The sequence below is a fragment of the Erithacus rubecula genome (assembly GCF_903797595.1).
Source record: "Erithacus rubecula genome assembly, chromosome: 25".
In the NCBI taxonomy this organism is placed as follows: Eukaryota; Metazoa; Chordata; class Aves; order Passeriformes; family Muscicapidae; genus Erithacus; species Erithacus rubecula.
This window is the reverse complement of record NC_136677.1, coordinates 3,792,704-3,819,800: the sequence shown is the minus strand read 5'-3', so window position 1 is coordinate 3,819,800 and position 27,097 is coordinate 3,792,704. Positions and strand designations below refer to the sequence as shown.

Genomic DNA, 27,097 nt, shown 5'->3' with positions numbered 1-27,097 from the left:
TATAAGGCTCCATAAGCAACAGGGCTCATGAATTACTGCTCATTATGACACACTATGTAAGGACTCTGTGTGCCAGTTTTTAAGTTCCTGACAACTCCTACCTCCCAGCAATTATTCCCTTGAAAGTTCAAGAATGATTTCCATTACCTCATGTGCCCACAATACTCACAGCTCTGTAGTAAGTGCTGAATGCTCTCTGAGGTAGCAGCAGCTTTCATTTCCAGACAATGGACAAAGCTGCTGAGAGCTTTGCTCCTGACCACAGGGGCAATGTCTGAGCAGCGACCAAACACCATGACCTGCACTAAAAACTTGTGCTTTAGGAACTTCTGATGATCCTGGGACAAGGAGCTGTCTGGGATCCTCTCTGGCAGCTCCAACAAAGCCAAGGCCACATCAAGAGCAAACACTCTGTAGGAAACTTGCTGGAGAAAAAGAAAAGCACACGAGGTGCTCTGTTAATGGAAGTGAACAGCAGGATATGCTCAGTTTTCTTGCCTCTGGGCACCAGCAGTGACACAGTTATTCAGTGCTGAGATTGAGCCCTTCATCTGCAGAACATCAAGCAGATGCACTTACTAGGTTGAGGGAGAATTTATAAAGCCAAGCAATGAAGTCAGCAAACTGTGCACAAGGGAATTTGTCCAGCAGGGTCACCAGGGCCTGGGCAGCAGAGCTGCGATACTCAGCCTTGTCTGGCACCTGAAAGACAAGGGCAAGGGCACACCTGTGACACTCCACTCTGCTCTGCATGCCAGAAAGGCAATTCAAACCTTAGAAAAGTACTTTTTTTATTTAATGAGCTGATATCTTCACATCCAGCAATAACTGGGAGAATCATCGCAGCTTCCTCAGCCATCACATGTTTTCATTTCTTACAAAAGATTGTGAAAACAGATTTCCCAAACTATTAGTGATGTTCCAGTGTATCCACAGGAGTTGTCCAGCTGCAGAAGCAGCAGAGCTTGGCATACCTTGGCACAGATATGTTGGAGCAATATTCTCAGGACAGGATAAATAACTTCTTTCAGCTCATCTACCAGATAACTGCACAGGAGAGGGAGAGAGAAGCACATTTTAACAAAGCTGGTTTAAAACAGAGGAAAAATAAAGGGCATTCCTTTTGGAATGCATTTGAAAAGTCAGGAAAAGTGGCCATGACTCTGGAATCATCCTTACTTTCCACATTAACCTGGCTTTGCAGGCACAAAATAATTTCTTCCCATACTTAGAACTAGAAGGGTAACATGAAAAGCTTCTTTATTCTCAATCTAATTTTATATGCTGTCTGGGGAATCTCTGAACAAACCACATTTCCAACAACATGGATCCCCAACAGGGGGAGTAAACATAGGCAACACATATCATTAAGCAGGAGAGAGCAAAGAATTATGGAGGAATGAGCCCCATGTTAATCTTTCATTTCCTTCCCAATTCCCTGTAGCAAAACACAAAACCTGAAAAACTGACACAAAGCAAAACACAGAAAATGGGTCTTTTCCACAGCACCTTTTTCCCCCTCTGCCAGCAAGCTCAGTAAATTCCCATTCCAGACATTTTAATTAAGCCTCATTTGCACAAACAACTTCAAAGTTTGCTTTGCTGTTGGGGTGATAAAGGGATGAGACAAAGGCATGGCAGAAGGAAGGAGCAGCCATGCCCAGAGCTCTGAAGGTACCTGATGAATTTGACAGCCTGGTCCCTGGTGCTGGTCACAGCTGCTGTGATGGGAAGGGCCTCACACCTGGAGCCCCCTCTGCTCTGCACCATCAGAACCACTCCCAGGAGCAGCTGGAACATGCCTCGAAGGGTCTGCAGAGAACAGGTTATTGGCAGGCACTGCAGGGTCATGAAATGATTCTGATTTCAAGCTCAGAACCAAACAACAGTGTGACTCCCAGCAGAGGAATTCCAATTTGCAAATGCACACATGGCTGTGATGGTCTCATGCAAGTTCAGCAAGGTCTCAGAAGGGTTTTCTCAAAGCATCAACAGCTGCTCTCCAAAGAAGGCAAAGTCCCCCCTCCAAAATCCCCTGTGGACTTTCATTTTGCCAGAAATATTTGAGGAAAGTCACTGAGTTTTGCACAGGAGATGTTTTAAGCTAAATGTGTGTTTTGTACCACCATGGGCACTTGAACTTTTGGAGTTGCTCCCTTGCCATGTTTTTGGGAGCAGGGCTTGCCTCATGATCCTGACATTCCCTGAGCAGGAGAGGCAGGGAAGGTGAGGAAAATCTGGGAAGGGTGACTAGACCTTGTGGTCAGCACAAATGTCACCAGCTCCAAAAGCTCATTTTGCTCTGAGAAACCAAGGAGGCAGAAGCACACAGGCCTAGGGCTGCTGGAGCTGGGCTGGCAGTCAGGAATAACCAGGTTAGTGTGTGCTCCAGGCTTTCCTCCCCAGCCAGCTGCTGATTCCCAGCCTGGGGTCACACAGACACAGCTCTCAGCAGCACTCAGGGAAGTGGGAGATGCCCTGCTCTGCTGGCCAATTTAAACAAATAAAGATGCAAAGTTTCTGGCAGAACTGGCTGCTCCATGATCACAGAGCATTCTCAGAGCAAGAACCAGCCCTGCTCAGCCTCACTGAGTGCACAGAGCACTGCCAGGCAGTGCTGCAGCTCCACCTAGCAGGGAATCCCAACATTCCAGGCAAAGGCAGCACCTGGAATCCTCTGCTGTGAGATTCAGAGACCCAATGCCACTGCAGCTCTCCTTGGTTTTCAATCCATTTGCCACAAGAGTCAGCAGAGCACGGGATGCACTGCACACAAGTGCAGCTGCAAAGATGACAAAGGCTGGGGGAAAAGAGTTTGTAAGGAATCTTTCCCAAGGAATTACAGCTGTACTGATTAAAGGAGTGGAAACAGCCTTGCCTGCCCAATGAGGATGGGTGTTATAAAGAATGGGCTAGCTAGACACACACTGCAGTTTGAGTTTGGAGCTGAGTCTGCTGCAGTTTGGGATGCAGTCAGAGCTGGAGCCTGCTGGCTGTGCTGAGGGCAGGTAAGGAACAGACAAGGTAAGAAGATGCTGTGTGATGAACAGACAGGGTATGGTGGCCAGGAAAGGGACAGGTTTGGGTTTAGCCAGTCATGCAGAGAGGAGAGAGAGTCAGAGCTGTGTGGAGCTGCCTGTAAGAAAAGGAGTCAGAAAGAAGTTCACTGAAAGAAGGTATGAAAAGTTTTCTAATAAATTTCTATCACTACCAGTCCAGTCTGTCTCAACATGATTGCAAAAAAAAGGGAATAAGGACTGGGGTGGAAAAAACCATCTTTGCTCTGACCCAGCAGAGAGGGAAACTGAAAAGTAAAAACCATACAAGCAAAAATGACATGCACAAGGGAAGAACCACTCCTTTGCCATGCTGCTGTGAGGATGTCAAAGATGCTGTTTAATTCCTACCTTATCTTCTGTGCCATGGAAAGGGGAACACAGTAAGTAAAGTCCATAATAGGCCAGCTCAGGAATGTACTTGGCTTTGTTGACATTCCTAAGAAAAGAAAGCAAAGAGATGTCTTCACCTCTCATCAGAGTAACTATGGCTATTAAAGGAACTCACTGACTGTGAAACATTCAATATTCACAAGATGCTGTGTGCTGACAGCACAGGGAATCTATTCCAATTATCTTTATAAGAGAATTTATCATTTTCATTTTTATATAAACAGAACAGCAACACAAGCACTGAGGGCTTTACTAGATCAAAACATCATATAAACATTAAGAGTTATTAAGAATTATTTGCTCACATGACTGGTGAAAACTTGATCTCGTGGAGCACTGGCTCAAAGCTGATCATCTCAACAAAGACCTGCAAGGGAGGAGAGCCAAGCTGAGCTCAGTGCCCTGAGGGGAGGGTGAGCAGGGCTCTGGGATGTCTGGGGTCACACCTTTGGGTTGAACTTGCAAACACCTCCTTTGAAATAGAAAAAAAGCAGAGCACAAAGCCCAGAAGCTCCCCCAGGAACAAGTGGTGGCTGCCCCTAGATCCCCCTGGCAGTGTCCAAGGCCAGGCTTGGAGCAACCTGGGATAGGGAAGGTGTCCCTGCCCATGGCAGGGAGTGGAGCAAGATGAGATTTAAGGTCCCTTCCAACCCAAACCCTTCTGATTCCATGAACAAAACACTTGCAAGTGCTCAGCATAAGGCATCCTGCTCCAACACCTCCACTAATTCTGACACCCCTCCCAGTGGAATGCTCAGCATCCCTAAAGGTTTGTGTTAGGGGCACAAGGTTCCTCATGCTGCCTCTTTCTCACCTGCAGGCAGTTCTGCATGCACTGAGGCTTTTCTTTTAGAGAGAATTTGGGCAGAAGTCTGAGCAAGTTCTTCAAAAGAAGGAAGATGGCATCACGGACTTGGAGAAGATCCTCTTTGGAGAGGTAAACATCCTCATCATCCTCTTCCTCCTCCTCTTCCAACATCTCATCCATCTACATTGGCAGAAAAGAGAAATGGTTTGCCAACATTAATTTGCTTATTAACAGGGATTTGTATCTGAAGAGGATGCACAAACATCTTACACTGAGGTTGTCATTCCTGCAGGGTTTCCCTTTTTTTCTGTTCCTTCTGGCACTGGACTGAGAGTTTTGAGCCTGTGCCTTTTTCCTTTTCTTCAGCTCTTGAGGCATGCATTTTCTCATGGTGGAAAGACATTTATCAAACATCACCTGGTGGAACAGCTGGTTGGCTATGCTGCCTGCCCAGAGAAAACAACATCAGTCCTCTTCCAGACAAAATACAGAGAACATCAAACCATCATATCTCAACCCTAGAAGTGTTCAAGGCCAGGCTGGAGCAACCTGGTCTGATGCCTTGGGTTTTAGCTTTTATATTTTTCAGAATCTCTGCTGCTTAGTGTGTAACTGAAACTTCATGTTAGGTGTTAGTAAGATCTCTTCACAGTGATGAAACAATTCCTTCCCAGCTGGAGAATCAAGGACAACTGGTACCCAAAAATCAGAAACAACAAAATAAGCAAAGGAAAGGGGGCAAGCCATGGGCTGAGACTTCATAGCCTGGGGCTGTGGTTGGAGAATTGTCCCCAATGTGTGGGTGAACCAAAACTTATAAAAGTGTAAAACTCATGACCAGGATCCATCTTGGATTTGATTTGGGTGTAGCCCTGGCTGGGCTCTTGCACTGCCCAAGGTGAATCCTTTCAATAAATTCCTATTTTATTCCTTTTGCTCTGCCTAGTCTCTGTTCCAGCTCAGCCTTTCCAGGCAACAGTCTAGTAGAAAATGTCCCTACCCATGGAATGAGATGAGCCTTAAGATCCCTCCCAACCCAAACCAGTTTGTGATCCTCCACAGGTGTCCCAAAGCCTAAGAAAGTTGAAGAGAAGAATAAGAACTGCTTGTCACCAGCAGTGACACATTCCAGCAGGATCACCAGCTGACTGAGCCCTTCCAGCTGCACCATGGAGATCAGCACAACCTCAGGGTGTGCTGGAATGCAAAGGGACCCTGCTGTGAACTAACCTGCTGGAAACACTCAGCTGCTGGTTCTTTCACACTGATATTTTTGTTTTCACAAACAAACCTATCCAAGTGTGCTGCACACTGAAATGTTCCCTGGCTACAGAGCAGGAACAGCACTGAGCTCCTGCCTTGCCTGTCAGAGCAGAGGAATCCAACAGGAATTGCTGCAAAGCCCATCCTGCCTGCCCTGTGCTGCCCCAGCCTTGCAGAGCACACCCTGAGCTCACCTGGGATCTCCAGCAGCAGCAGGTACAGCCCAGCTGAGTGCAGAGCACACACTCTCTGCTGTGCACTCGCTCTCCTCTGCTGGCCCACGTGCACAAAGTGATGCAGCACAGCCACCAGGGCCTGCTGGGACAGGCTCTCCTCAGCAAACAAGGTCCAGACATTCTGAGGAAAAAAGAGGAGGAATCCCATAATAGCATGGATGTCCAAAATGAGCCAGCATTCAGATTTTAACACATCATTGATGTTTAGCTGGGTTTTAGCTTTTGTATTTTTCGGAATCTCTGCTGCTTGGTGTGTAACTCTGAAGTTTCATGTTAGGTGTTAGTAAGGTCTCTTCACAGAGTAGTTGGACAAAAATCCCTTCCCAGCTGGAGAATCAAGGACAACTGGTACCCAAAAATCAGAAACAATGGTGAGGGAAAGGGGGAGAGGCAGGGGGCTGAGACTTCATAGCCTGGGGCTGTGCTTGGATAATTGACCCCAAGATGTAGATGAACCAAAACTTATAAAAGTGTAACAATTCATGACCAGGATCCATCTTGGATTTGATTTGGGTGTAGCCTTGGCTGGGCTCTTGCACTGCCCAAAGCAAATCCTTTCAATAAATATCTATTTTATTCCTTTTGCTCTGTCTAGTCTCTGTTCCAGCTCAGCTTTTCCAGACAACACCACCATGACCAACTCCCTATATATCCTATGCTTTTAAAAAATATTTTAATAATTACAATACATTACACTATATACACTTAATATTATGCTAAGTTATATTACTAAAATTTAGGAACAGCTTCCTTCTGAAGCATTCCAGCACACAGAGCAAGAACAGTTTGAATATTTTGCTGATTTCAAGGCAAGGCAGGTGTGACAAAGAGAAAGTGAGAGTGTTTTTAGGTAATGTCACCTCTCTGCTCTCCTGGTTCCCAGCAGCAAAGGGCTCCAGAGCTTGGTACAGGCAGGTAAAGGTGCTGAGCCCATTGGTTGTGATCTCCTCTGCTCTCTGGGGATCCAGAGGCTCAGTGTCTGTGAAATCCAGATCCCACACTGCATCTACCCACACTGAGAGAAAAACAAAACAAAACAAAAAAACAAAGTGTTTATTGTTGGAACCCAGAATCCTGGGAGTTTTGTGTTTTCTGGCACTGACCCCCTGCAGAACACTGCTTTTGACCTGAGGATTTGGAGGCTTCCAAGTTTGAGTGATGGAGTTAAAAGCACGGGTGTGTAGTTAAATAGAAGTGTGTGATTTCACATGGTGAAGGGTTTGGAATTTGAAGGTTTTAGAATATAGTAATAGGTATATTACAGGTCACAGCAATTTGGTTATTAGATCAAAAGTATAAATTACATAGGTGCTAGATTTTTATTTGACTGTTTAGTTAAAAGAGCTTGCAACTAGCTAGGTTCACCTTCACTTTGCTCACTTTTAGCTGGTAGCTAGAAGTGTTGCACAACTCTCTGTAATTAAGATTTAATAAACAACCAAGACATGAGAAAACACATATTTTTAATCCTGACTGTGAGTGAAGACAGAAGAAAATAAAGACAAGCCACTAATTAGGTGGTGCAGTTAACCCCTTTTATAAGAACCAGGGGTGAGATTTCCCCAAAACATGTTCCACCCCAAAAATGGAACATAGGATATCCAAATCCAGGTGGGCACACCAGGGCACTGTCAGTATCAAATGCACAGCCAAAGTACATTTAGCTGTTTTTCTGCATATTTCACTGTTTTTCTACCTATTCCTTAGTTTAGACCAACGTTTATAACAGATGCACCGCATGAGCCATTTTTAGGTGTTTTTCTGCAGCTTCCTTGTGGAAACTCTTCAAGGCTACTGAAACATGAATTGTGCTAAACTGGGAGAGAAGAGGCAGAAAAACAGAATACCGGGATTAGAAGACCCAAGATAAAGGTGGGTGGTGAAGTTCTGGATGGACCAACCATGGCACCTACGAGGCGTGTGAACAGCACAGAGAACCAGCCGAGAAAGGACGGCGTGGACAGGAGTCTTAGAATGTACAAGGGATAAAAATAAATAAATAATAATAGATAAATAATAAATAACAATAAATCGGTTTCTGCATCATCAGTGATTTGATGCCCAGAGCGCTTCGTTTCCGCAAACGGGAGAGAGACCGGGCCAGGATCGGAACCGATACTGGGACAGAAATTGATACCGGGACAGAGAGACAGAGAAAGGGAGAGACGCTGAGAGAGAGACACCGGGACAGAGATCATGACAGAGAGCGGGAACGGAACCAAGACCGAGGCGGGACGGAAACCGAGACCACAACAGAGAGCGGGACCGGGAGATCTGTCCCGGCCCCATCCTAATCCCAGTCCCGACCCTGACACCGATCGCGACCCCGGCTCGCACCTGCATCCAGGTCCGGCAGCCGCCACTGGCCGAGCGCGCCCCGCAGCCGCTCGGCGGCCATCCCGCCGCGCCCGCTTCGAACGCGCCAATGGCCGGGCCGGGCCGGGCCGCGCCAATCGCGGCCGCGCCGGAAGCGGCGGGGCGGGCCGGGCCGGGCGGGGCGGGGCTGCCGCTGCGCGGTGCGCGGTGCGCGGTGCGCGGGTCCCGCCGCCGCCGCCCCGGCAGCGCTGTCGCATTGCGGCCCCCCCACCGCCGCCGCTGCCCCGGTACTTTCCCCGCTGCCTTCCCCGGTGCCTTCCTCGGCGTCACCGCCGCCCCGCGCAGCCCCGCCCCGGCTGCGATCCGCCAGCGGGGCCGCGGGTCCGCCCGCGCCGCTCCGCGCCGCTCCGCGGGGCCATGAGCTTCTTCGGGTTCGGGCAGAGCCCGGAGCTGGAGCTGGTGCTGAGCGACGCCGAGAGCCGGCGGCGGGTGGAGCACAAGACGGAGGAAGGCAAGAAGGAGAAATACTTCCTCTTCTACGACGGCGAGACCGTGTCGGGGCGGGTGGTGCTCACCCTCAAGAACCCCAACAAGCGGCTGGAGCACCAGGGCATCAAAGTGGAGTTCATCGGGCAGATCGGTGAGCGGGGCGGCCTGCGGGCCCGGCTGGCCCCTGCTGGTGCCGGGAGCATCGCTGGGGTCCGGGGAGCATCACCGCATCCCACCGCATCCCACAGCATCCCACAGCATCCCACAGCATCCCACAGCATCCCACAGGGGCGCAGGGTCTGGGGAGCGCTGCTGGACCCCATGGTGCTGAGATCCCTGCGGGTGCCAGGGGTTCAGAGAGCACTGCTGGTGCTGAGAGGCCAGGGAGCATCACTGCACCCCATGGAAACCCCACTGCTACCGGGGCTCTGGGGCATTGCTGTGCCCATGGCACTGGGATCCCACTGGTGCTGGGGACATTGCTGTGCCCATGGCACTGGGATCCCACTGGTACTGGGGACATTGCTGTGCCCCATGGCACTGGGATCCCAGTGGTACTGGGAATTTGGGGGCATTGCTGTGCCCATGGCACTGGGATCCCACTGGTACTGGGAATTTGGGGGCATTGCTGTGCCCATGGCACTGGGATCCCACTGGTGCTGGGGACATTGCTGTGCCCATGGCGCTGGAATCCCAGTGGTACTGGGAATTTGGGGGCATTGCTGTGCCCATGGCACTGGGATCTCACTGGTGCTGGGGACATTGCTGTGCCCATGGCACTGGGATCCCAGTGGTACTGGGAATTTGGGGGCATTGCTGTGCCCCATGGCACTGGGATCCCACTGGTACTGGGAATCTGGGGGCATTGCTGTGCCCCATGGCACTGGGATCCCAGTGGTGGTACTGGGAATTTGGGGGCATTGCTGTGCCCCATGGCGCTGGGATCCCACTGGTACTGGGAATTTGGGGACATTGCTGTGCCCATGGCACTGGGATCTCACTGATTCTGGGAATTTGGGGGCATTGCTGTGTCCATGGCACTGGGATCCTGCTGGTACTGGGAATTTGGGGGCATTGCTGTGCCCATGGCACTGGGATCTCACTGATTCTGGGAATTTGGGGGCATTGCTGTGCCCCATGGCACTGGGATCTCACTGATTCTGGGAATTTGGGGGCATTGCTGTGCCCATGGCACTGGGATCCCAGTGGTACTGGGAATTTGGGGGCATTGCTGTGCCCATGGCACTGGGATCCCAGTGGTGTTGAGCAGGTTCCTTTCACTCCCGAGCGATGCTCTGCTGCACGCAGCATTCCCACGGCCGCCTGACTTTATTCCACCCTGTGAATTGGGCAGCCTGGCCTGTTCTCCAGGCTGGAGCCCTGGCAGAAGGAAGGGCATTCCAGTCCTTTTCCAGGTCATTGTTCTCCTGTCCTAGTTTCTGGCTTCTGCTGGGTGGCAGATTTCGGCTGCGAGCCGGGCGCGCTTGGTTCCGTCCTGCAGCTGCAGGTCAGCCCCGAGCTGCTCCCCAGGCTGCTGCTCCCTGCTCCAGGAGCTGCCTGCTGATCCCCTTAGGGATGCTCAGGATCCATATGTCCCTTTTAGCTGCATCACCTTTCCTGGAACCTGCAGGTTCAGCCTGGCTGACCCCACCTTCTACCCCACGCATCCCTGCACGGTTGGTCGGGCGACTTCAAGTTGTTCAAAACTTGTGGTTATCAGTGTGTGTAACCAATTCAGGTTTATTATTTCCTGCTTTCGTAGAGGAAGGGCAGCTGCCACACCCACCCTTCCATCAGAGCAGACATGCCTTGAGTCCCACAGGCCAAAATGAGTTCAGGCTGTTCCTTCCCAGTGATGTGGCTGCATGTGAAGCCTCACAGCTGTGCCTCTCTGTGCTTGGCTCTAAACCCCCAAATCCCTGCTGGAGCCAGGGGCCTGCAGCCTTTGCATTGCAAATGGTGTGGTGAGGGAACGGGAGCAGATTTTCCACCCAAGCCCCATGCTGCTGTTTGAGAGTTTCATTGGCTTTGCCTGTGCCTGACTCTGGATTTTGGAAAGGATGGAGTGTTGGTGAGGCTGTTCAGGAGTTCCTAGTGATACACTTGCCAGTGGAAATTTAGCATAAACTTTGTTTCCTGCTCTACTGTCTGCTGTGCTGCCTTGCCTGCTCCTCATTCCCCTTTTTTGGAAGACATTTGAGCCATGCCTGTGTGGAATAACTGCTTTGTATGCACGTTATTGCCCAAGCAGGGTGTGTTAGAGCTGCTGTGGCTGCACATTTGTCATTATTCCCCTCAGGCCTCTTAGATAAATCAGTGAAGTTCGTAGCACTAATTGCACTTCTCAATGCTTTCCATCTCTTGCTTGTGTTCTGACTTCTTGCTGAAGGGATGTTTTACAGGGAAGATGCTCCAGAGCAGGTACCAGAGGCCAGGCTGTGAGTGCTGGGTCCTGCCTGCTCTCAGGTGAGCACAGAACCCATTCCAGATGGTTTCACCTCTGGTGGCTGAGGCCTGAGCAAGCCATCAAAATGTTGGCAGGTTATTTTCTCAGTCTGGAAACTCTATGGCTCTGAAAACCTGAAATTACAGCTTATACCTGTTTGACAGGCTGGAGTGTGGGAAACATCACTCTGCTCTAAGGCTGCAGGGTGCCAAGCATGACCTTCTGAGGTAGCAGAGAACTCAGTGCACTGCCATTTTCCTCCCCTTGCTTTGAGTTTGATTTGTGCTTTCTGCATTTTGTGTCACGATGCTCTGGGTTGATTCCCCTTTTTCTGCTGGCACGTGGCTTCTCCCTGTCACATCAGCCAGCACATTCCTCTCAGTGGACACACAAATTCAGTGCAGAGAGAAAGGCTTGGTTATTTATGTCACCTGCCCAGCCTAAAGGGCTTGGTGACATTTGCTGTTGTGCAGTGAGGACAGCTCTAGTGCCAAAATTTCCATTAGAGAGATAAGGTGAGCAAAAGGCTGTGACAAACAGACATCACTTAAAAGCTGAAATCTCATTGTGCATCTCAAGGAGGGCAGAACTGCAGCTCCTGAGCACCTCTAATACCTCTCAGAAGCCTCCTCTGCACAGTTTAGTGCTGACACTGAGCCTGTGTGTGTGTGATTGTGTGATGACTTAGGTTTTTGTTGCCTCATCTAAGCAGAAAGGATTTGCCTTTGCAGAAGGACTGTGTGGGTGTCCTGTAGGCACAGGCTCACACGCAGGCCTGGGAAGGGCAGCTTTCATTGATGGTTTTGGGTAATCCCAAGCTGTTCATGCAAATTGCAGAGTTTTAAGGGTTATGTTGTTTTGTCTTGAGGCTGAAAACTCGGTGTGGAGGTGTGGAGGATTGCTTTCATTAAATGAGGAAACTTTAGTTTCCTGCTGATGTGGGAAGGTTGTGGGGAAAAAAATGAGGCAATGCTGGTTACTTGAGCTGGTTTGAGCAATGCTCCCAGAGCTGAGAGCTCTTCCCTCACTGTGCTCACATGGCCATTAATGTGTTACCCATGGGCTGGAGGAGCAGTGGGCTCAGCTGCCTCCCCACACTCAGGTTGTGCAGCAGGATCAGTTTTTGTCATTTATTCCCTGCTGCAGCTCAAGGCCACTCCAGCTCTTTGCTGTCCAGGGATAAGCAGGAGCAGTTGGAATCCTCCTGTCCCCTCAGTTTTGCTCTGTCACTGCCTGTTCCACACAAGCAGTGCTGGTTTTTCCTCACAGTGGCAATGCCTTAGGCCTGCAGTAGAGTGCAGAAAATTATTGGAAGTGTTTGTGTGAGCTGCAAACCGTATTTAATATTGATTACAGGCAACTCATGTCTCCCTGAGGCAAGTTCTTGATTGATGATAGTAAAGGAGGCTGTGTGGACTTTTCCCTTCCTGTTTCAGGCAGGACAGCTGTGGCCTGCACCTGGCTGTGATGGAGAGCAGGGAACAAGTGCAGCTGGTGAATGGCATTCAGGGAAGGAGTGACCTGGCCAATTGCTGAAAATCTCCTGTGTCACTTGGGGTTAAGCCTAACCTGGATTTCCATTTTCCTAGAGCTCTACTATGACCGAGGGAACCACCACGAGTTTGTGTCCCTGGTGAAGGACCTGGCCAGACCTGGGGAATTCACTCAGTCACAGACATTTGACTTTGAGTTCACCCACGTGGAGAAACCCTACGAGTCCTACACGGGGCAGAACGTGAAGCTCCGGTGAGTGCCCTGCCCTGGCTGCCCCCAGCTCTGCTCTCTCTCACTGCTCATACTCACTCTGATGATGCACAACTCCAAATTAATTTTTGGGGAATGGCAAAAAGCTGCTTTGAGAACTTTATTTTACAAGCATGCATCAGGCTCTTTATGGAATTTGTTTTTCCCCTTTTGAGTGACAAGAGAAATCAGCCCCTTCTGAATCAAATACTTGCTAATTTAGTTGATAATTCAAAAAATCAAAATAAACTGTTTGGTTTAGTCTCCAGTGGGGATTTTTTTTTTTTTTTGCTGTAATCAGTCTTGTCAATTTTAATTGTGCTCTGTATGCAAACAGATGCTTCACTTGTGCCTTGTTCATATGTTAGAAATATTTCACATCAAGGCACTCAACTGACTCAAAATCCTTTCACTGGCTTCAGAGTGGGGGTTGGAAAAGTCTGAGATGTGCACTGGGAGGTGTGGCTGTGCAGCCTGATGTAATCTTGCAAAGGGCAGTGGTTTTAACATGTGCAGGCTGTTCCTCAGATCCCCAAAGTGGGGCTTAGGTAACTCGGGCTCACAGATGTGTGGAAGCTGAGAGGATCCTGTTTTTCCATCTGTAAATTCCCTCTGTCTTTTCCAGTGTGGGCTGTTGGCTGCTCCAGGGGCAGGTACATGTAAAGAGCTGGGGGCTCTTTTGCTGTGGGTTTATTTTGTTCAGACCTGGACTAAAAGAGAGTAAATGACATGGGAAGAGGAGCTTTATTGCTGTTCTGCTTCCCTGTGGCAATTCTTTGGTTTCCTGCTTATTTTGTCTCTTTGGACATTCCCTGTTCCTGAAATCCACTCAACCTTGTCTCAGCTATGCTTGAGCTGAACTGAGCACCTCACCTTGCCAAGGAAAAGGTTCCAATCTTCACTGGGAAAAATGACCTTTCTCAGTGGATCTGTTGAGTTGATCACATTTTATTTAGATTTGCAATCAAACATGTTTCAGCTCTTTACATGGATCTGTATAGTAAGGCTTCCTGGATAGTGCAGCCCAAGCCAGCCTGTCCCTGCTGCCCCCTGTGTGACCCTGATGGGAGGGCACTGTCCCTGTGTCAGGATGGGAGAGCACTGTCCCTGTGTCACCCTGATGGGAGGGCACTGTCCCTGTGTGACCCTGATGGGAGGGCAGTGTCCCTACTGCCCCTGTGTCACCCTGATGGGAGGGCACTGTCCCTGTGTGATCCTGATGGGAGGGCACTGTCCCTGTGTCACCCTGATGGGAGGGCAGTGTCCCTGTGTCACCCTGATGGGAGGGCACTGTCCCTGGTGTCCCTGTGTGACCTTGATGGGAGGGCAGTGTCCCTACTGCCCCTGTGTCACCCTGATGGGAGGGCACTGTCCCTGTGTCAGGATGGGAGGGCACTGTCCCTGTGTCACCCTGATGGGAGGGCACTGTCCCTGTGTCACCCACTGTCCCTGTGTCCCTGTGTGACCCTGATGGGAGGGCACTGTCCCTGTGTGACCCTGATGAGAGGGCACTGTCCCTGTGTCCCTGTGTGATCCTGATGGGAGGGCACTGTCCCTGTGTCACCCTGGTGGGAGGGCACTGTCCCTGTGTCACCCTGATGGGAGGGCACTGTCCCTGTGTCCCTGTGTCACCCTGATGGGAGGGCACTGTCCCTGTGTCACCCTGATGGGAGGGCACTGTCCCTGCAGCTATTTCCTCCGTGCCACCGTGAGCCGCCGGCTGAACGACGTGGTCAAGGAGATGGACATTGTTGTGCACACCCTGAGCACCTACCCCGAGCTCAACTCCTCCATCAAGATGGAGGTGGGCATTGAGGACTGCCTGCACATCGAGTTTGAGTACAACAAGTCCAAGTGAGTGTCTCAGGAGCAGTTGGGGCTGTGGGGCCTCACCTGCTGGAGGTTTCCTCTAAGGAATTCCATGTCCACGTGCTCCAGAGAGGCTGGGAGGGAGCTCAGACTCTCCCTGACCTGGGGGCTCCTCTCCTTCCCCTGTGTCTGGATCAAGGAGTGGGAAGCAATGGCTGTGGCACAACATGAAATTCTGGCTGTAACTTCCCACTCCCTGTGTCCTCAGCCAGGTCAGTACTTCCAGGTGTCTCCAAAATTCAATATTTGCTCCTTACCAGGCAGTACAGCTGAAGTGGGAGTTAACTCCAGCAAAGAACTTGGGAAGAGCTCTTTTAAACTACCCTTAGTACATCTTTCCCAGCTGGTGCTGGCAAATCTCCCTGCAAGTGGTGGTTGGCCAAAGGTTGGATTTGATGATCTCAGAGGTCTTTTCCAACCTAAATGATTGTGTGATTTGGGTGGGTCTTAATTGATCTAGAATATTGAGTTTGTAGCCTTTGCTCTTACAGAGGTTTCTTGCAGATATTCAGCCTGAAGTGATGTTTTTAATTTGTCTGCTCATGCTAAATGTTCTTGTGGGTTCCCAAAAGAGCAGAGGATGGAAAAGGAGGGCGGGTTGCTGGTGGGGGTGGTTGATTTGCCATCTGCTGTGGATGAGAGCAAAGTGCCTGCCCAGCAAGTTCCTGCACGTCAGCCCCAGCCCTGCTCTGCTGCACAGGGTTTGATCCTGCTGTTTCCTCCCCTCTCATACCAGGTACCATTTAAAAGATGTGATTGTGGGGAAGATCTACTTCCTGCTGGTGCGGATCAAGATCAAGCACATGGAGATAGACATCATCAAGAGGGAGACGACGGGCACGGGCCCCAACGTGTACCACGAGAACGACACCATAGCCAAGTATGAGATCATGGATGGGGCACCTGTGAGAGGTGAGAGGGCACAGGAGCCCCCAGGATTCCTCTCCTGGAGGCTTTTGGGGTGGGAATATGACTCTTGCAGTATCTGCTGTGTGCTCAGCATCCTGTTCCAGTGGTGGGCTCAGAGCAGGGGATGGATCTGATCTCCTTCCTTCTCCAGTGTGACGAGAGGGAACTGAGGCAGAATGAGTTGCAATGGCTTAATTCTTTTGATGAAGCAGTGGCAGAACCAGCTATAAATTCACAGTTGGCATGTGGGAGCCCAGGGCGTACCCCTGGCCTCCTTGGGGGTCTCAAAACCCCCCTGGCAAAGGTCTCAAAGACCCCTGAGTGAGACCCTGGTGTCTCAGGCGCTGAATTCCAACCCCTGGGGGAAATTACCAACACAGAGAGAATGGAAGCAAGCTACCAAAATTAGTAAAGTGTAAATTAAATTGTTAGAACGTAGATAAATAGAATTTTGGGAATATTTATGATAAGGGACACGTGGCCAAGATGGAGAATTTGGGGGATGGACACCTTTTCCTCCTTCTTCTTGTTATCCATGTTGGGTGACACACTGGCATTTTAGATTGGATGGGGTCAGGGCTGGACCATTTAATAAAATTGTGCTGTATTGGGAAAATTTTGTAAACATGTAATATGTAGTACAAACTATATAAGATAAGCCCTGCCCTCAGCAGGCAGATTCCACCATGGATGCCAGGCTGAGCAGACCCTGCTGGCCAGGCAAAAAGTCCCTGAGATAAGAAAAAATAAACAATCCTTTGAACAAGAGAAAACCATCTCCAGCAATCTCTCTTTGGCTGCTTCAGGGAGAACCAGGGTTTGAACCACCTCATGTCCCTCTGGGGTGATCTGGGGGCAAAGGAGAAACCTCAGACTGAGACATCTGGTATCCCTGGGGGGACAGTGACATTTGGCGTCCCTGGGTGGGCAGGGACATTGGCATGGGCCACCAGCTGACATTGCTGCAGCTGGGAGCAGAGAGGGTGTTATTGCTCTGTGCCAATCTCCTGTGCCACTGTTCCTTTGCCCAGCAGAGTCACCTGCCAGAGAAAATGTCACCTTACTCATTTTTTCCTGCAGTGCTGTCTTGCTGCAGGTCTGTGCTGTTAGAGTGGAGCTGGGACAGGTGTCAGCAAGGGCAGGATCTGGCTGTGGACCTGCTGGTCTCTGAAGGGACTTGAGCTCATGTTAGTCCACTTGTGGGAACGGTGACCAAGGTTGTGGCTGTGTGAGTTTGTGTTTGGCTGTTTCTCTCCTGTTTCTCTCTGCATCCTGTCTGTGCTGACAGCTCTGTGCTCTTTCCAGGGGAGTCCATTCCCATCAGGCTCTTTCTGGCTGGCTATGAGCTGACCCCAACCATGAGGGACATCAACAAGAAGTTCTCTGTGCGTTATTACCTCAATCTGGTGCTGATCGATGAGGAGGAGAGGCGCTACTTCAAACAGCAGGTGAGAAACAGCTGCTGTTCTCCTTGGACCTGTGGGTGGGTGATTTGGATGCTTTTACAAGGAATTTGGGATTTGGGATTCATCACGTGGTGGTGAGAAACAGCTGCTGTTCTCCTTGGACCTGTGGGTGGGTGATTTGGATGCTTTTACAAGGAATTTGGGATCCATCACGTGGCAAGGTGGTCTAGAAGAATGTCCATGTGTGTGGTGGTGGGGAGGAGTTAGGAATGTGACTGTCTGGGATTTCTTTCTGTTCAGTGGTGGAGCTTCTGTGCTTCACCTTATCAGTAGGACAGAGTGCCATGGATGTCCTCAGTGTGCCCTGTCCCCAGGGAGGAGCTCTCCACCCAAATTCGGGCAGGCTGCGGTGCCAGGCGTGTCCTGGCTGTGGGTGGAACAGCGAGCCCGGGGGGCTGGGTGGGGCAGCAGGAGGCCTCCCAGCAGGTCTGAGGAGCCCTGACCAGCCTTGGGCGTGTCCCTGCAGGAGGTGGTGCTGTGGAGGAAAGGGGACATCGTGAGGAAGAGCATGTCACACCAGGCCGCCATCGCCTCGCAGCGCTTCGAGGGCTCGTCCTCGCACGGGGAGGCCAAGGCAGCAGAGAACAACGGGAGGCAGTGAGCCCGGGGCACAGCCAGCAGCAGGCACCAGGAGAGCTCAGACACTGCCAGGAACCAGCCCCCACCTTGATCCATTCCCTTCCTCCCAGGACGGCCGGGCTGGGATGGGGCGGGAGCGCTGCCGGCGCCTCCCAGTCCATCCGTTCTGCAGCTGGGGCTGAGGCTGCTCTGAGGCTCTTCTGGAGCTGCTGGCACTTCCCAATCCATCCATTCTGGAGCAGGGTCTGAGGCAGTTCTGGAGCTCTCAGCACTTCCCAATCCCTCATTCCTCTGGAGCAGGGTCTGAGGCTGCCCTGAGGCTGTTCTGGAGCTCTCAGCACTTCCCAATCCCTCATTCCTCTGGAGCAGGGTCTGAGGCTGCTCTGAGGCTCTTCTGGAGCTGCTGGCACTTCCCAATCCCTCATTCCTCTGGAGCAGGGTCTGAGGCTGCTCTGAGGCTCTTCTGGAGCTGCTGGCACTTCCCAATCCATCATTCCTCTGGAGCAGGGTCTGGGGCTGCTCTGAGGCTCTTCTGGAGCTGCTGGCACTTCCCAATCCCTCATTCCTCTGGAGCAGGGTCTGAGGCTGCTCTGAGGCTCTTCTGGAGCTGCTGGCACTTCCCAATCCATCATTCCTCTGGAGCAGGGTCTGAGGCTGCTCTGAGGCAGTTCTGGAGCTCTCAGCACTTCCCAATCCATCCATTCTGGAGCAGGGTCTGAGGCTGCCCTGAGGCTGTTCTGGAGCTCTCAGCACTTCCCAATCCCTCATTCCTCTGGAGCAGGGTCTGAGGCTGCTCTGAGGCTCTTCTGGAGCTCTCAGCACTTCCCAATCCATCACTCCTCTGGAGCAGGGTCTGAGGCTGCCCTGAGGCTCTTCTGGAGCTCTCAGCACTTCCCAATCCATCACTCCTCTGGAGCAGGGTGTGAGGCTGCTCTGAGGCCATTCCAGAGCTGCCTGCTCTCCTGTGTGCCCACAAGGAAGGACACAGCACCTGAGGCCCAGCCTGCACTCCTCTCCCCATGAGGAGGCTGCTCTGGGGCTCTGTAGGATATTTTTTCTTGCCTTTCCAAAATCTTCCCTGGGGAAAACAGCCTGGTGATTAGCTGGATGCTGGAGGAGGGATCAGAGACTGGTGTGACCTGCTGGGAATCTTGTGGTGTTGTCCCCTTGCTGCTTCCCCTTGCTGGATTCCTTGCCAGGAGCAGCTGGATGGTGCAGGTGGCTCATTCCTGGGACTGACTCCTGCCAGCCAGCCCTGGGAACACGGGCTGGGTCCCAGCAGGAGCTGGGGCTGGGAGGAGGGACTGAGGTGTGTGGGTGCAGGAGGAGGTGGCACAGGGTGGGCAGAGCAGTGACAGTCCCAGTGCTGCTGGATGGGCAACAAGTGGGGGCAGGAGGGCTCCTGGCCATGAGCTGTGCCTTCCCAGTCCTGTCCTGGCAGCTGTCTGAGCATTCCCAAGATCCACACTGGCTGCTAGGTGCTGCTGCAGAGGTGTGGGGAGCAGTTCTGGAGCTCTTGGGGCTCTGCTGTGGGTGGGTTTGTGCTGCCCTGCCCATGTCTGTGTCCTTGGGACAGAGCAGGCTTGTGTAGGGACAGACAGCAGCGTGGGGACACGTGTGGGGGGTCTGGTTTGCTGCCTTGTGCCTGCAGGAGGAGGATTAGTGGGGACAGAAGGGAGATGCAATTGTGGGAGGCTCAAACAGGCCAGTGTGGGCTGCTGGAAGGAGCCAAGCAGCACCTGGAAGGGTGGCAGAGCTCTGATTCCAGACACACATTCCTGAGGCCTGAGCTGAAGCCACCAGCGAGGTCTGAGAGCATGCAATGAGCTGAGAACCTGAATGTGGGTTTTCTTTTTTTTTAAATAAGCTGCTTTTAGCCTTCAGCTAAGTAGACTCATGAGAACATTCCCAGAAGGAAATCACTCCTCCATTTAAAATCAGATGTGGCTTTGTAGGTGTGATTGAGTTTGGAGAATGTCCATGCTGTTCAGCTGCCCTTCAGCAAGCAGGTGCTGAGACCTCCTACCTGAGGGAGGGACAAACCTGCACTAAGTGCTGGGACATGAGCTCTGTCTGATGGGATTTGTCTGGATTTCCCTGAGTTTGTGGCTCACTAGTTTGTCCAGCTTCTTTCTGGCTCTGGAATCAAGTTCTCTGTCCTACAGCTGAATGTAGAGCAGGTGTCTTGCAGCTGGGAAATGGAAGTTTCTGCTTTGTTCAGTGGAGGGAGTGGGGCTGGGGTGGGAAGGGGAGCTTTTTATGTAATGACAGCTACTGTATTTCAGTGATCAATGTGTGTTTCTGCTTGCCAAAGTAAGTTATCTTTCCCTCACCACGTGTAAGGTTGTGGTTTTTAGTAGAGCTGGCCAGTCTGGCTCTGTAGAGGACACTAATGCTCTCATCTCTGCTGAATGCTCCTGTCACCCCATGGTGCTGCTGTGCACCCCTGGACATGTGGCTTGTCCCCCAGGGGGGTCTGTGCCCTGGGCTGGGGCTGTGTCTTCCCAAGGCTCAAACACTCACTGCAGACAGCACTGACCTGGCTGTGCCAGGGCTGGGGACCATGGCAGAGAGCTGGATGTCACTTTGGACACTCCCTCCCTCCCTTGGGGCAGCTGGCTGTGCTGCAGCCAGGCACAATCCCTTAGGGACAAGTGAAGCTCCTTTGGGAGCCCTTGGGGATAACAAACTGTGCTATGGCTGAGCTGAGCACAGCAGCACCCTTACAACCTTCTTAAGCTTTTCTTCAGCTCCCTCCTTGCCTTTATTCCTTTATTCCCTTTATTCCCCTGGGTTGTAGGCCATGTGGTAGGAAAGAAACCCCCTGGATGGAGATGTCTCTGCATTCCAGGAGTGGTTTTTTTTCCCTGCCTGGCTGGATGTGAGATCACTGCCTGGCTGTTCAACATCTGTTCATCATTCCTGGAGGGCTCCCTTGGAAAAGGTGCATGAGCCTGTGCATTGATTTGGGGGTTTTTCCTACTTTGTCCCCTGTGTCCCTGTGTGTGGAACCAGAATTCAGGAATGATTCCCATTTTTACTGAATCTGATGGACCATTCATTAGCCACTCTGTGTGGGGTGGAGCATCCTTAGAGAGCAGCTGGGGTCACTCCAGGACAAGGTACTCTAGAACAGTGTTTTGTGAGCATGTGAAGGGGCAGGTGCAGGTGCTGCACCTGAGCTGGTGGTTCTGTGCTGTACTTGGGTCATTCCCTCTCTGCCAGGCAGAGGGGAGTGGGCAAGTACCAAACCAAGCAGTGCAACTTGTAATTAAGCCTCTGCTGTGTTTACATGTTTCTTAATTCGTCGTCTTTTCAATGGCTGTATTTTAAAACTTGGGTTTTTTTGTCTCTCCAATTAAAAAGAGCCAGCCCTGGCTGTCAAATGCTGTGCATGAGTTTGACTGGTTTGTACTGGGTTGGGTTTTTTCCTGTGGTATGAAGAGATTTTTCTTTCAAAGTGCCACAGTGTGCAGCTCTCCAAAAATGCTGGAGGAATTTGTCCTTTGTTATCTTTATAAATCCTTGGTCTTTCTTTAAGCTGTGTCACTGCTTGGCAGCTGTGCTGATGGAGGACCCATGTGGCTTAAAAATTAGCAAGCTGGTTTTATTTTCTTCCATTTCCCTGATGTCAGAACTAAAATAAGGTGGGAACTTTTGTACCTGCAGGAAGTTGGCTGTGATCTGCTTTGTGTATCCATCTCCAGAGAGACTGTTCACAACAGCATGCACTGACAGGATGAGGGGGGACAGCTTCAGACTGACACAGGGTAGTTTAGATGGGATGTTGGGAGGAAATTCTTCCCTCAGGGTGGTGAGGCCCTGGCACAGCTGTGGCTGCCCAATCCCTGGAAGTGTCCAGAGCCAGGCTGGACAGAGCTTGGAGCGAGCTGGGATAGTGGAAGTTGTCCCTGTCCATGTCCATGTCCAACCCAGGCTATTCAATGATTCTTAATTTCCTGGTTCTAGACAGAACTCAGGAATTCCTGCCTGCAGAATAATGTCCCTCTGCAGTACATGGGGCTGCACTAGATCCCAAACTAAACAAAGAGGATGCATCTGTTCCTTCCTCAAGGGAAAAATTACAGATTTTTCCACTATTAAAACCCAAGTAGCCACAGCTGATTCCAAAAGGCTTTATTTATTGAAAAAATAAGCAAAAATAAGTGTGTGAGGGGAAGGGATGTGTGGCTGCAGATCTTGTGTGGGCACATTTGTGGTGCTGTGCTTGAGCAGGTGAACTTGAGAGTTGTGCTGGTGGAGGAGGAGGAGGAGGAGGAGGCATCAGCAGGCTGGGAGGGAGCTGGGCTGCTTTAATGTGGCTTTTCCTCTTCCAGGCTCAAGACAAAATCAAATTCCTCTGTGGTAAGGAAGGAAAAAACCATGAGTGAAACTTCCAGCTTGCCTGACAGAGGGAGCCAAGAGCCCCTGGAGGTCTCACCTTGTGTCAGGGGCTGGATGGACAGACGTTGCCTGCTGAAGAGCATCATGTCCTTGAGGGGGCCCCCATCTGCTTTGTGTGCCAGGTGGTGAGCCTTGATCTCTGAGAGGGGGATGAAACGTTTGGTCATCCTCACAAACTGCACATCCACCTGCAAGGGAGGGCAGCACAGGAGAGCTGGGACAGCAGCTCCACACATCCCATAAAACCTCTGAGCATTTCAAACTGCAAGCTTTGCTCTGCTCAAGGCTAAAAGAACTTCCCAGTATTTCTGGCAGGTGATTTGTTGGCACTGACAATACAAAATTCAGATGTGGGATGTAGCCAGCCCATGAACACTCCCTTCCCTGCAATTTAATGTGCCTCAAAACTACAGATTTGTTTGTTGTGCACTGACAGTGGTTCTTAGTTCATTTCTCTAACTCAGGTTCTGCCACGTGTGGCCAGCTCTGCAGCCAAGATTTGAAAATTTAGGGAAATACATTTTGGCAGCCTTCTGGAAGGGATAAGGGGGAAAAAAGCAGAGAAAACAGGATTGAATTTTCTCTTGAGAGAGAAAAAGGCAGCTAGGCCAGGGCAGAGGCTTAAGATTTTCAATAAGATGCAAAGAACCTTCTCCCTTCTCTTGGCCTGCACACAGAGCTTGAACAGCTGTATTTGATGCAGTACATTACCATGGACCATTTGGGGTTCTGAACAGCTGTATTTGATGCAGTACATTACCATGGACCATTTGGGGTTCTGAACAGCTGTATTTGATGCAGTACATTACCATGGACCATTTGGGGTTCTCTTTTCTGCTGGTGGAGTCATAATGAGGATCCTTCTGATCAAACTGTGTGTGATCAGGGTATGCCTCCTTTACAATCTGGAGCAGAAAGGGAGAAGAAAGTTTCCATCAGTTCAAAACACCTGTCAGCAAAGGGCATGAGCCAAGGCATAATCCTGGTGCAAAACCAGCCTTGCATTCCCTGAACTCCATTCTGACAGTTCCTTTGCATTTCTTGGGTGGAAGAAGTGCAGAACAGTGAGTGCAGCATCACCTGCTGGAGATCAGTGTGGAAGGACATGGAACAGGGAAAAACTGGGGAGCTGATGATGATCTTTGTGATGAGTTCTCTTAAAGAAAAAGCTGTTCTGTGCCCTGGGTTTATTCTACTGCCTTGTGGGCTCTGCTGACTAGAAGGGAGTGAGTCAGGTTGGAATCAGTGTGCAACAGCTCTTGGCTTGGCTGGGAGTGCCCTGAAATGTCAGCAGGAAAACAGCACAGCTTGGTTCCATCCCTCTGGGGACACATGGCTGAGTCAGCCCTGCAGTGCTGAGCTGAGGTGTCCTGGGCTCATTCCTGCTCTCACTGGACAACTCCTGCCCTTTTTGGGGCTGGGACACAAGCAATGAGCTGTTTGATAACCCATCCATAAACACTCACCTTGACAAGGGCCACAATGCCAGGCTCTTTGCAGTTACTGTGGTAGAAGAAGGCCTGCTGCCCAAGTTTCATGGATCTCAGGAAATTCCTTGCCTGCCAGGAGTAAACAAGAGACTTTCAGCTCTTTCCATCAAGCTCTCAGGGCTTCATTGTAAGCAGCCAAGAATAGGAACCAACAAGAGGAGAGGTAGATGAGCTTCAGAATTACTCAGATAATGTTTCCTACAGTTGTCATAGAGATGTTTTTGTGTTGGAATGAAATTAAGCAAAAACAAGGCTAAAGAGCAAGATGCAGTTGGTCAGAAAGTGTGTGGGAATTCAACAGCTCAGCCACCCTTGCCCAGGAGAGCTGTCAGCAAACAACTCAGAGCAGATCATGTGTAGGGGAACAGGGAATCCTGTACAGTACAGGGATCATACACAGCAGGGGAACACAGGGGGAATTGCTTTGGAACAGAAAGCAAAAGTGACAGAGGATTTGGGGAAGTACAGACTTGCTGTAAAGTATGAAAGTGAAAGAAAAACTGGATGATTTAACAGAATATTCCCCAGCTTGAATCTACCTCTGACTTAGAGACCACTAAGCAGGAGTTGATTTCAGCTCCCTGCCAAAATGAACCTGTATGAACAGGCAGAGTGGCCCAAAAGGAAATGCTTCAGGCACAGGAACAAGCTGTGGGCAGAGCCACCTTCCTCCTGCTGCCATTTCAGTGCCCCCATGTGCTTCCTACCTGGTAGTTCCTTACTCCATCCCAGCAGGTTGTCTGATTAGGCTGAGCTTTCAAGTCATCAACACTGAACTGCCAAATGAAATGAAAATAAAGATTCATTCAGGAGGTTTCTGATCTTCACAGTGTCTGCACTGAGCCTAAGCATTTGTTGCTAGCAGCTCCTTCAATTATAGCACAAACTTGACACAATTTTTATCTCCCACAGGGCCTACAGAAAACCTTTAGAAAGCAGCAGCAGTGTAAAGGCAGAGTCTGAAATAGATGCTGCTGCTGTGACCAACAGCCAAGCATCCTGAGGAGCTGATTTCCTCTAGTATTACATGTATGAAACCCCAAGGTTATCACCTTGGACAAGAACATTTTGTTTTTCAATTTCCAGGAGGACAAATGGGTTTTGAGAAGAAAAACCAAGGTGAGTTGCTGTCCCTCAGCATGTGGGCACTGCAGCTGGGCAGGAGTGGCCCTGCTGCTGTCCTTTGCTGAGTGAGGGGTGCCAGTGCTCACCTTCACATCCACCCCCTTCTCCAGCCTGCTCTCAGGCTCTGATTTCAGCAGCCAGTGACAATATGTCATCTTGCTTTCTTCCCCACCAGCCTCAGATTCTTTTTTCTTCCAGTTCTTCCATCCTGATTTGGAGCTCCCAGCTGGAGGTTTTGAAGATTTCTCTTCTTCCTCTTTATCTGAAGTCTCCTCCTCGGTTTTGGCAATTTTGGCATCAGGTTCTTTTTTATCTTAAAAGACATGGAGATAAAACACATTTTGTTTCAAAAAAAATATTTTTAGTTGTCCAAGCTGGTTTCACACATTTGACTGCAGCAGGAGTTTGGGGCAGCCCAGGTGCTCAGGATAAGGTAGCAGCATTATGCACCAATGATTCTGAGTATTTCTAATTTGCATCTGAAATAAGGATATTTTTGTGTGTGCAAAAATGCAGTTTAATACTCCCAATTAGTAATTAAAAAACCTCATGTTTGCCCACATGAAGTGTTTTTAATTAATTGCTGAGAAATCAGCTGCAGGCAACAAAGTAGATTTAGGTGAATCTGGTAAGAGGAACATTCACCAAGCAAACCAAACTTTCAATTCCTGCAGGAGCTGGAAATCTTAGCTTAAGCTCCACTGAGCTACCTGTCCAGAAGGGATCCCTATCCTTTGTTTCTTCAGGACACAGACAAAAAACTCCCAATTATTAAGAAGTGATTAAAGGGTAAAAGGATGGTTATTTGCTAGAGTGAATCAAGCAGATGAGTAGCACAGATGAGCCAAGTATGCAATTTTTTCATCATGTACTTTAAACACCACATCATGATGCCTCCAGCACAGTGTTCTTGCTTTTTGTTTTTGCAGCTGGTACCACATCAGCTTCCTGCCACTGCACTGGGTGTGCTCTGAGTGACCCACTCTGCTGTGCAGGACCTGAAAGCTCTGCATAAATGGGTCTGAGATCCATTTCCTAACCCCCTTGTGCTGGGAATACATCACTGTCCTTATCACACACCTGGCAGGCTTGTCTCAGTCACGCCTGGCTGCTCAGCCCATTTGGCACAGGAAATGCTGTCTGTAAGACACAGCCTGTCAAAGACAGACGGTTAACACGGCTGCCTGTACTTGCACTAGAGCCTGCAACCTCAAATGAGAGATGCTCAATCAGTCAGGATGTCAGCACAGACCTGCTACTGCTCCTTTGTCTCTCTTTCTGCTCGGCCAAGGCATCTCTGGTCTCTCTGAATTATCTTCTCTTCACTGAGAAGCACCTGATGGACGAGAGAAGGAGGAGGAATTACTGCTCCTTCAGGCAGCTGAAAAAAAGTAGAGATGGCTGAGGCAGAGAGCTGCAAGCACTGCGAGTGGAGAGCAAATAAATCTTTCCTTGAGCTCAGCCACTTCCTCTATCAGTGTGAATGCTGGCAGGGCTTGGGGACCGCGCCCTGGAGCCCTGATGGACACGAGCAGCAGGGCTGGGCTGCGGGGCAGCGGCTGCGAGCGCCCCGGCTGAGCCAGGGGGACCGAGCCTGTGTCCAGAGCTCAGCCCAGCCTGGCTCAGAGCTCAGCCCAGCCTGGCTCTGGCTCTGAATGTGCAAGAGGGACCGAGCCTGTGTCCAGAGCTCAGCCCAGCCTGGCTCTGGCTCTGAATGTGCAAGAGGGACCGAGCCTGTGTCCAGAGCTCAGCCCAGCCTGGCTCCGGCTCCGCCTGTGCCCACCCTGGCTCTGGCTCTGCCTGTTCCCGCTCCGGCTCTTCCTGTGCCCATCCTGGCACCGGCTCTGCCTGTGCTCAGCCCGGCTCTGGCTCTGCCTGTGCCCACCCTGGCTCTGGCTCTGCCTGTTCCCGCTCCAGCTCTTCCTGTGCCCATCCTGGCACCGGCTCTGCCTGTGCTCAGCCCGGCTCTGGCTCTGCCTGTGCTCAGCCCGGCTCTGGCTCTGCTGTGCCCAGCCTGGCCCCGGCTCTGGGTCTCTCTGTGCCCACCCGAGCCCTTGGGGAGCGGCTCGTTCCCCGCGCAGCGCCGAGCCCCGGGCGCGCTCTCTGCCGGTGCCCGTGCCCGCCGGGGCGCTGCGCTGGCTGCTCTCCAGGGTCCCTCCCAGCCCTACGGCCCCCGTGCCTCCGCCGAGAGGCTCGGGCAGCCCGGCCCATCCCCTGCCCTCTCTCTCAGCGCGGCCGCCTCCTGCCAGGCCGGCTGGCATCAACTTTTCCACCTCCTATGCCAAGCTTTCCCCTCCCTCCCTCCTTGCCAGCCCTCCGAGCTCCGCTCACCGGCGCGGGCCGCTGCCGCCTGTGCCGCTCGGGGCGATGAGGATGCTGGCGGTGCCGGGCGGCAGCAGCAGCAGCAGCAGCAGGAGGAGGAGGAGGAGGAAGCCGCGCTCGGAAGCGGTGCCCGCTATGCAAAGGCCGGGGCAGGGCCGGCTCCCCTCGCTCCCTCCCCGCCCG

The 27,097-nt window shown here is 51.2% G+C and overlaps 4 protein-coding genes across 6 annotated transcripts in view; 2 read left to right on the top strand and 2 right to left on the bottom strand.

The window, feature by feature from the left end:
- Positions 1-8,191, bottom strand: part of NCAPD3 (non-SMC condensin II complex subunit D3) — a 31,765-nt gene extending 23,574 nt beyond the window's left edge. Inside the window, exons 1-11 of the mRNA XM_079326639.1 lie at positions 8,094-8,191; positions 6,617-6,771; positions 5,715-5,877; positions 4,528-4,703; positions 4,264-4,437; positions 3,755-3,816; positions 3,408-3,495; positions 1,679-1,812; positions 975-1,047; positions 580-702; positions 170-425 (exon numbers count right to left, since the gene is read on the bottom strand). Of these exons, the coding sequence (XP_079182765.1) occupies positions 170-425; positions 580-702; positions 975-1,047; positions 1,679-1,812; positions 3,408-3,495; positions 3,755-3,816; positions 4,264-4,437; positions 4,528-4,703; positions 5,715-5,877; positions 6,617-6,771; positions 8,094-8,154 (1,465 nt within the window). The 5' untranslated portion in view covers positions 8,155-8,191. The remainder of the gene's footprint in view (positions 1-169; positions 426-579; positions 703-974; positions 1,048-1,678; positions 1,813-3,407; positions 3,496-3,754; positions 3,817-4,263; positions 4,438-4,527; positions 4,704-5,714; positions 5,878-6,616; positions 6,772-8,093) is intronic.
- LOC306812220 (beta-galactosidase-1-like protein 2) overlaps positions 1-27,097 on the top strand; it is a 152,360-nt gene that overhangs the window by 93,661 nt on the left and 31,602 nt on the right. The window lies entirely within an intron of this gene.
- On the top strand, positions 8,248-20,964 carry VPS26B (VPS26 retromer complex component B). Its single transcript, XM_079326635.1, has 7 exons — positions 8,248-8,712; positions 12,597-12,753; positions 14,440-14,604; positions 15,356-15,531; positions 16,834-16,976; positions 17,461-17,720; positions 18,443-20,964. Exons 1-6 carry the CDS (start codon positions 8,490-8,492, stop codon positions 17,593-17,595), a joined length of 999 nt encoding a protein of 332 aa, XP_079182761.1. The 5' UTR covers positions 8,248-8,489; the 3' UTR covers positions 17,596-17,720; positions 18,443-20,964.
- THYN1 (thymocyte nuclear protein 1) lies at positions 21,696-27,070 on the bottom strand. Of its 2 annotated transcripts, none has more exons than XM_079326637.1 (8): positions 26,924-27,070; positions 25,845-25,928; positions 24,679-24,905; positions 24,175-24,243; positions 23,444-23,536; positions 22,787-22,882; positions 22,015-22,165; positions 21,696-21,933 (listed from the first exon to the last, which is right to left on the bottom strand). In XM_079326637.1, the coding sequence occupies exons 2-8, from the start codon at positions 25,885-25,887 to the stop codon at positions 21,887-21,889; spliced, it is 726 nt and encodes a 241-aa protein (XP_079182763.1). In that variant the 5' UTR covers positions 25,888-25,928; positions 26,924-27,070; the 3' UTR covers positions 21,696-21,886. The 2 variants fall into 2 exon arrangements, with proteins under 2 accessions (XP_079182763.1, XP_079182764.1); XM_079326638.1 differs by having other exon boundaries at positions 25,845-25,973; positions 26,924-27,067.

Coding starts and splice junctions, on each gene's coding strand:
- THYN1 (XM_079326637.1), bottom strand. CDS start 25,887: ATGCCTTGGCCGAGCAGAAAGAGAGACAAAGGAGCAGTAGCAG. Junction 22,883..23,443: donor GCATTGTGGCCCTTGTCAAG/GTGAGTGTTTAT, acceptor TTTCTGCTCCAG/ATTGTAAAGGAGGCATACCC. Junction 22,166..22,786: donor AGAACCCCAAATGGTCCATG/GTAATGTACTGC, acceptor CCTCCCTTGCAG/GTGGATGTGCAGTTTGTGAG.
- VPS26B (XM_079326635.1), top strand. CDS start 8,490: ATGAGCTTCTTCGGGTTCGGGCAGAGCCCGGAGCTGGAGCTGGTGCTG. Junction 12,754..14,439: donor GGGCAGAACGTGAAGCTCCG/GTGAGTGCCCTG, acceptor CTGTCCCTGCAG/CTATTTCCTCCGTGCCACCG. Junction 14,605..15,355: donor TTTGAGTACAACAAGTCCAA/GTGAGTGTCTCA, acceptor CTCTCATACCAG/GTACCATTTAAAAGATGTGA.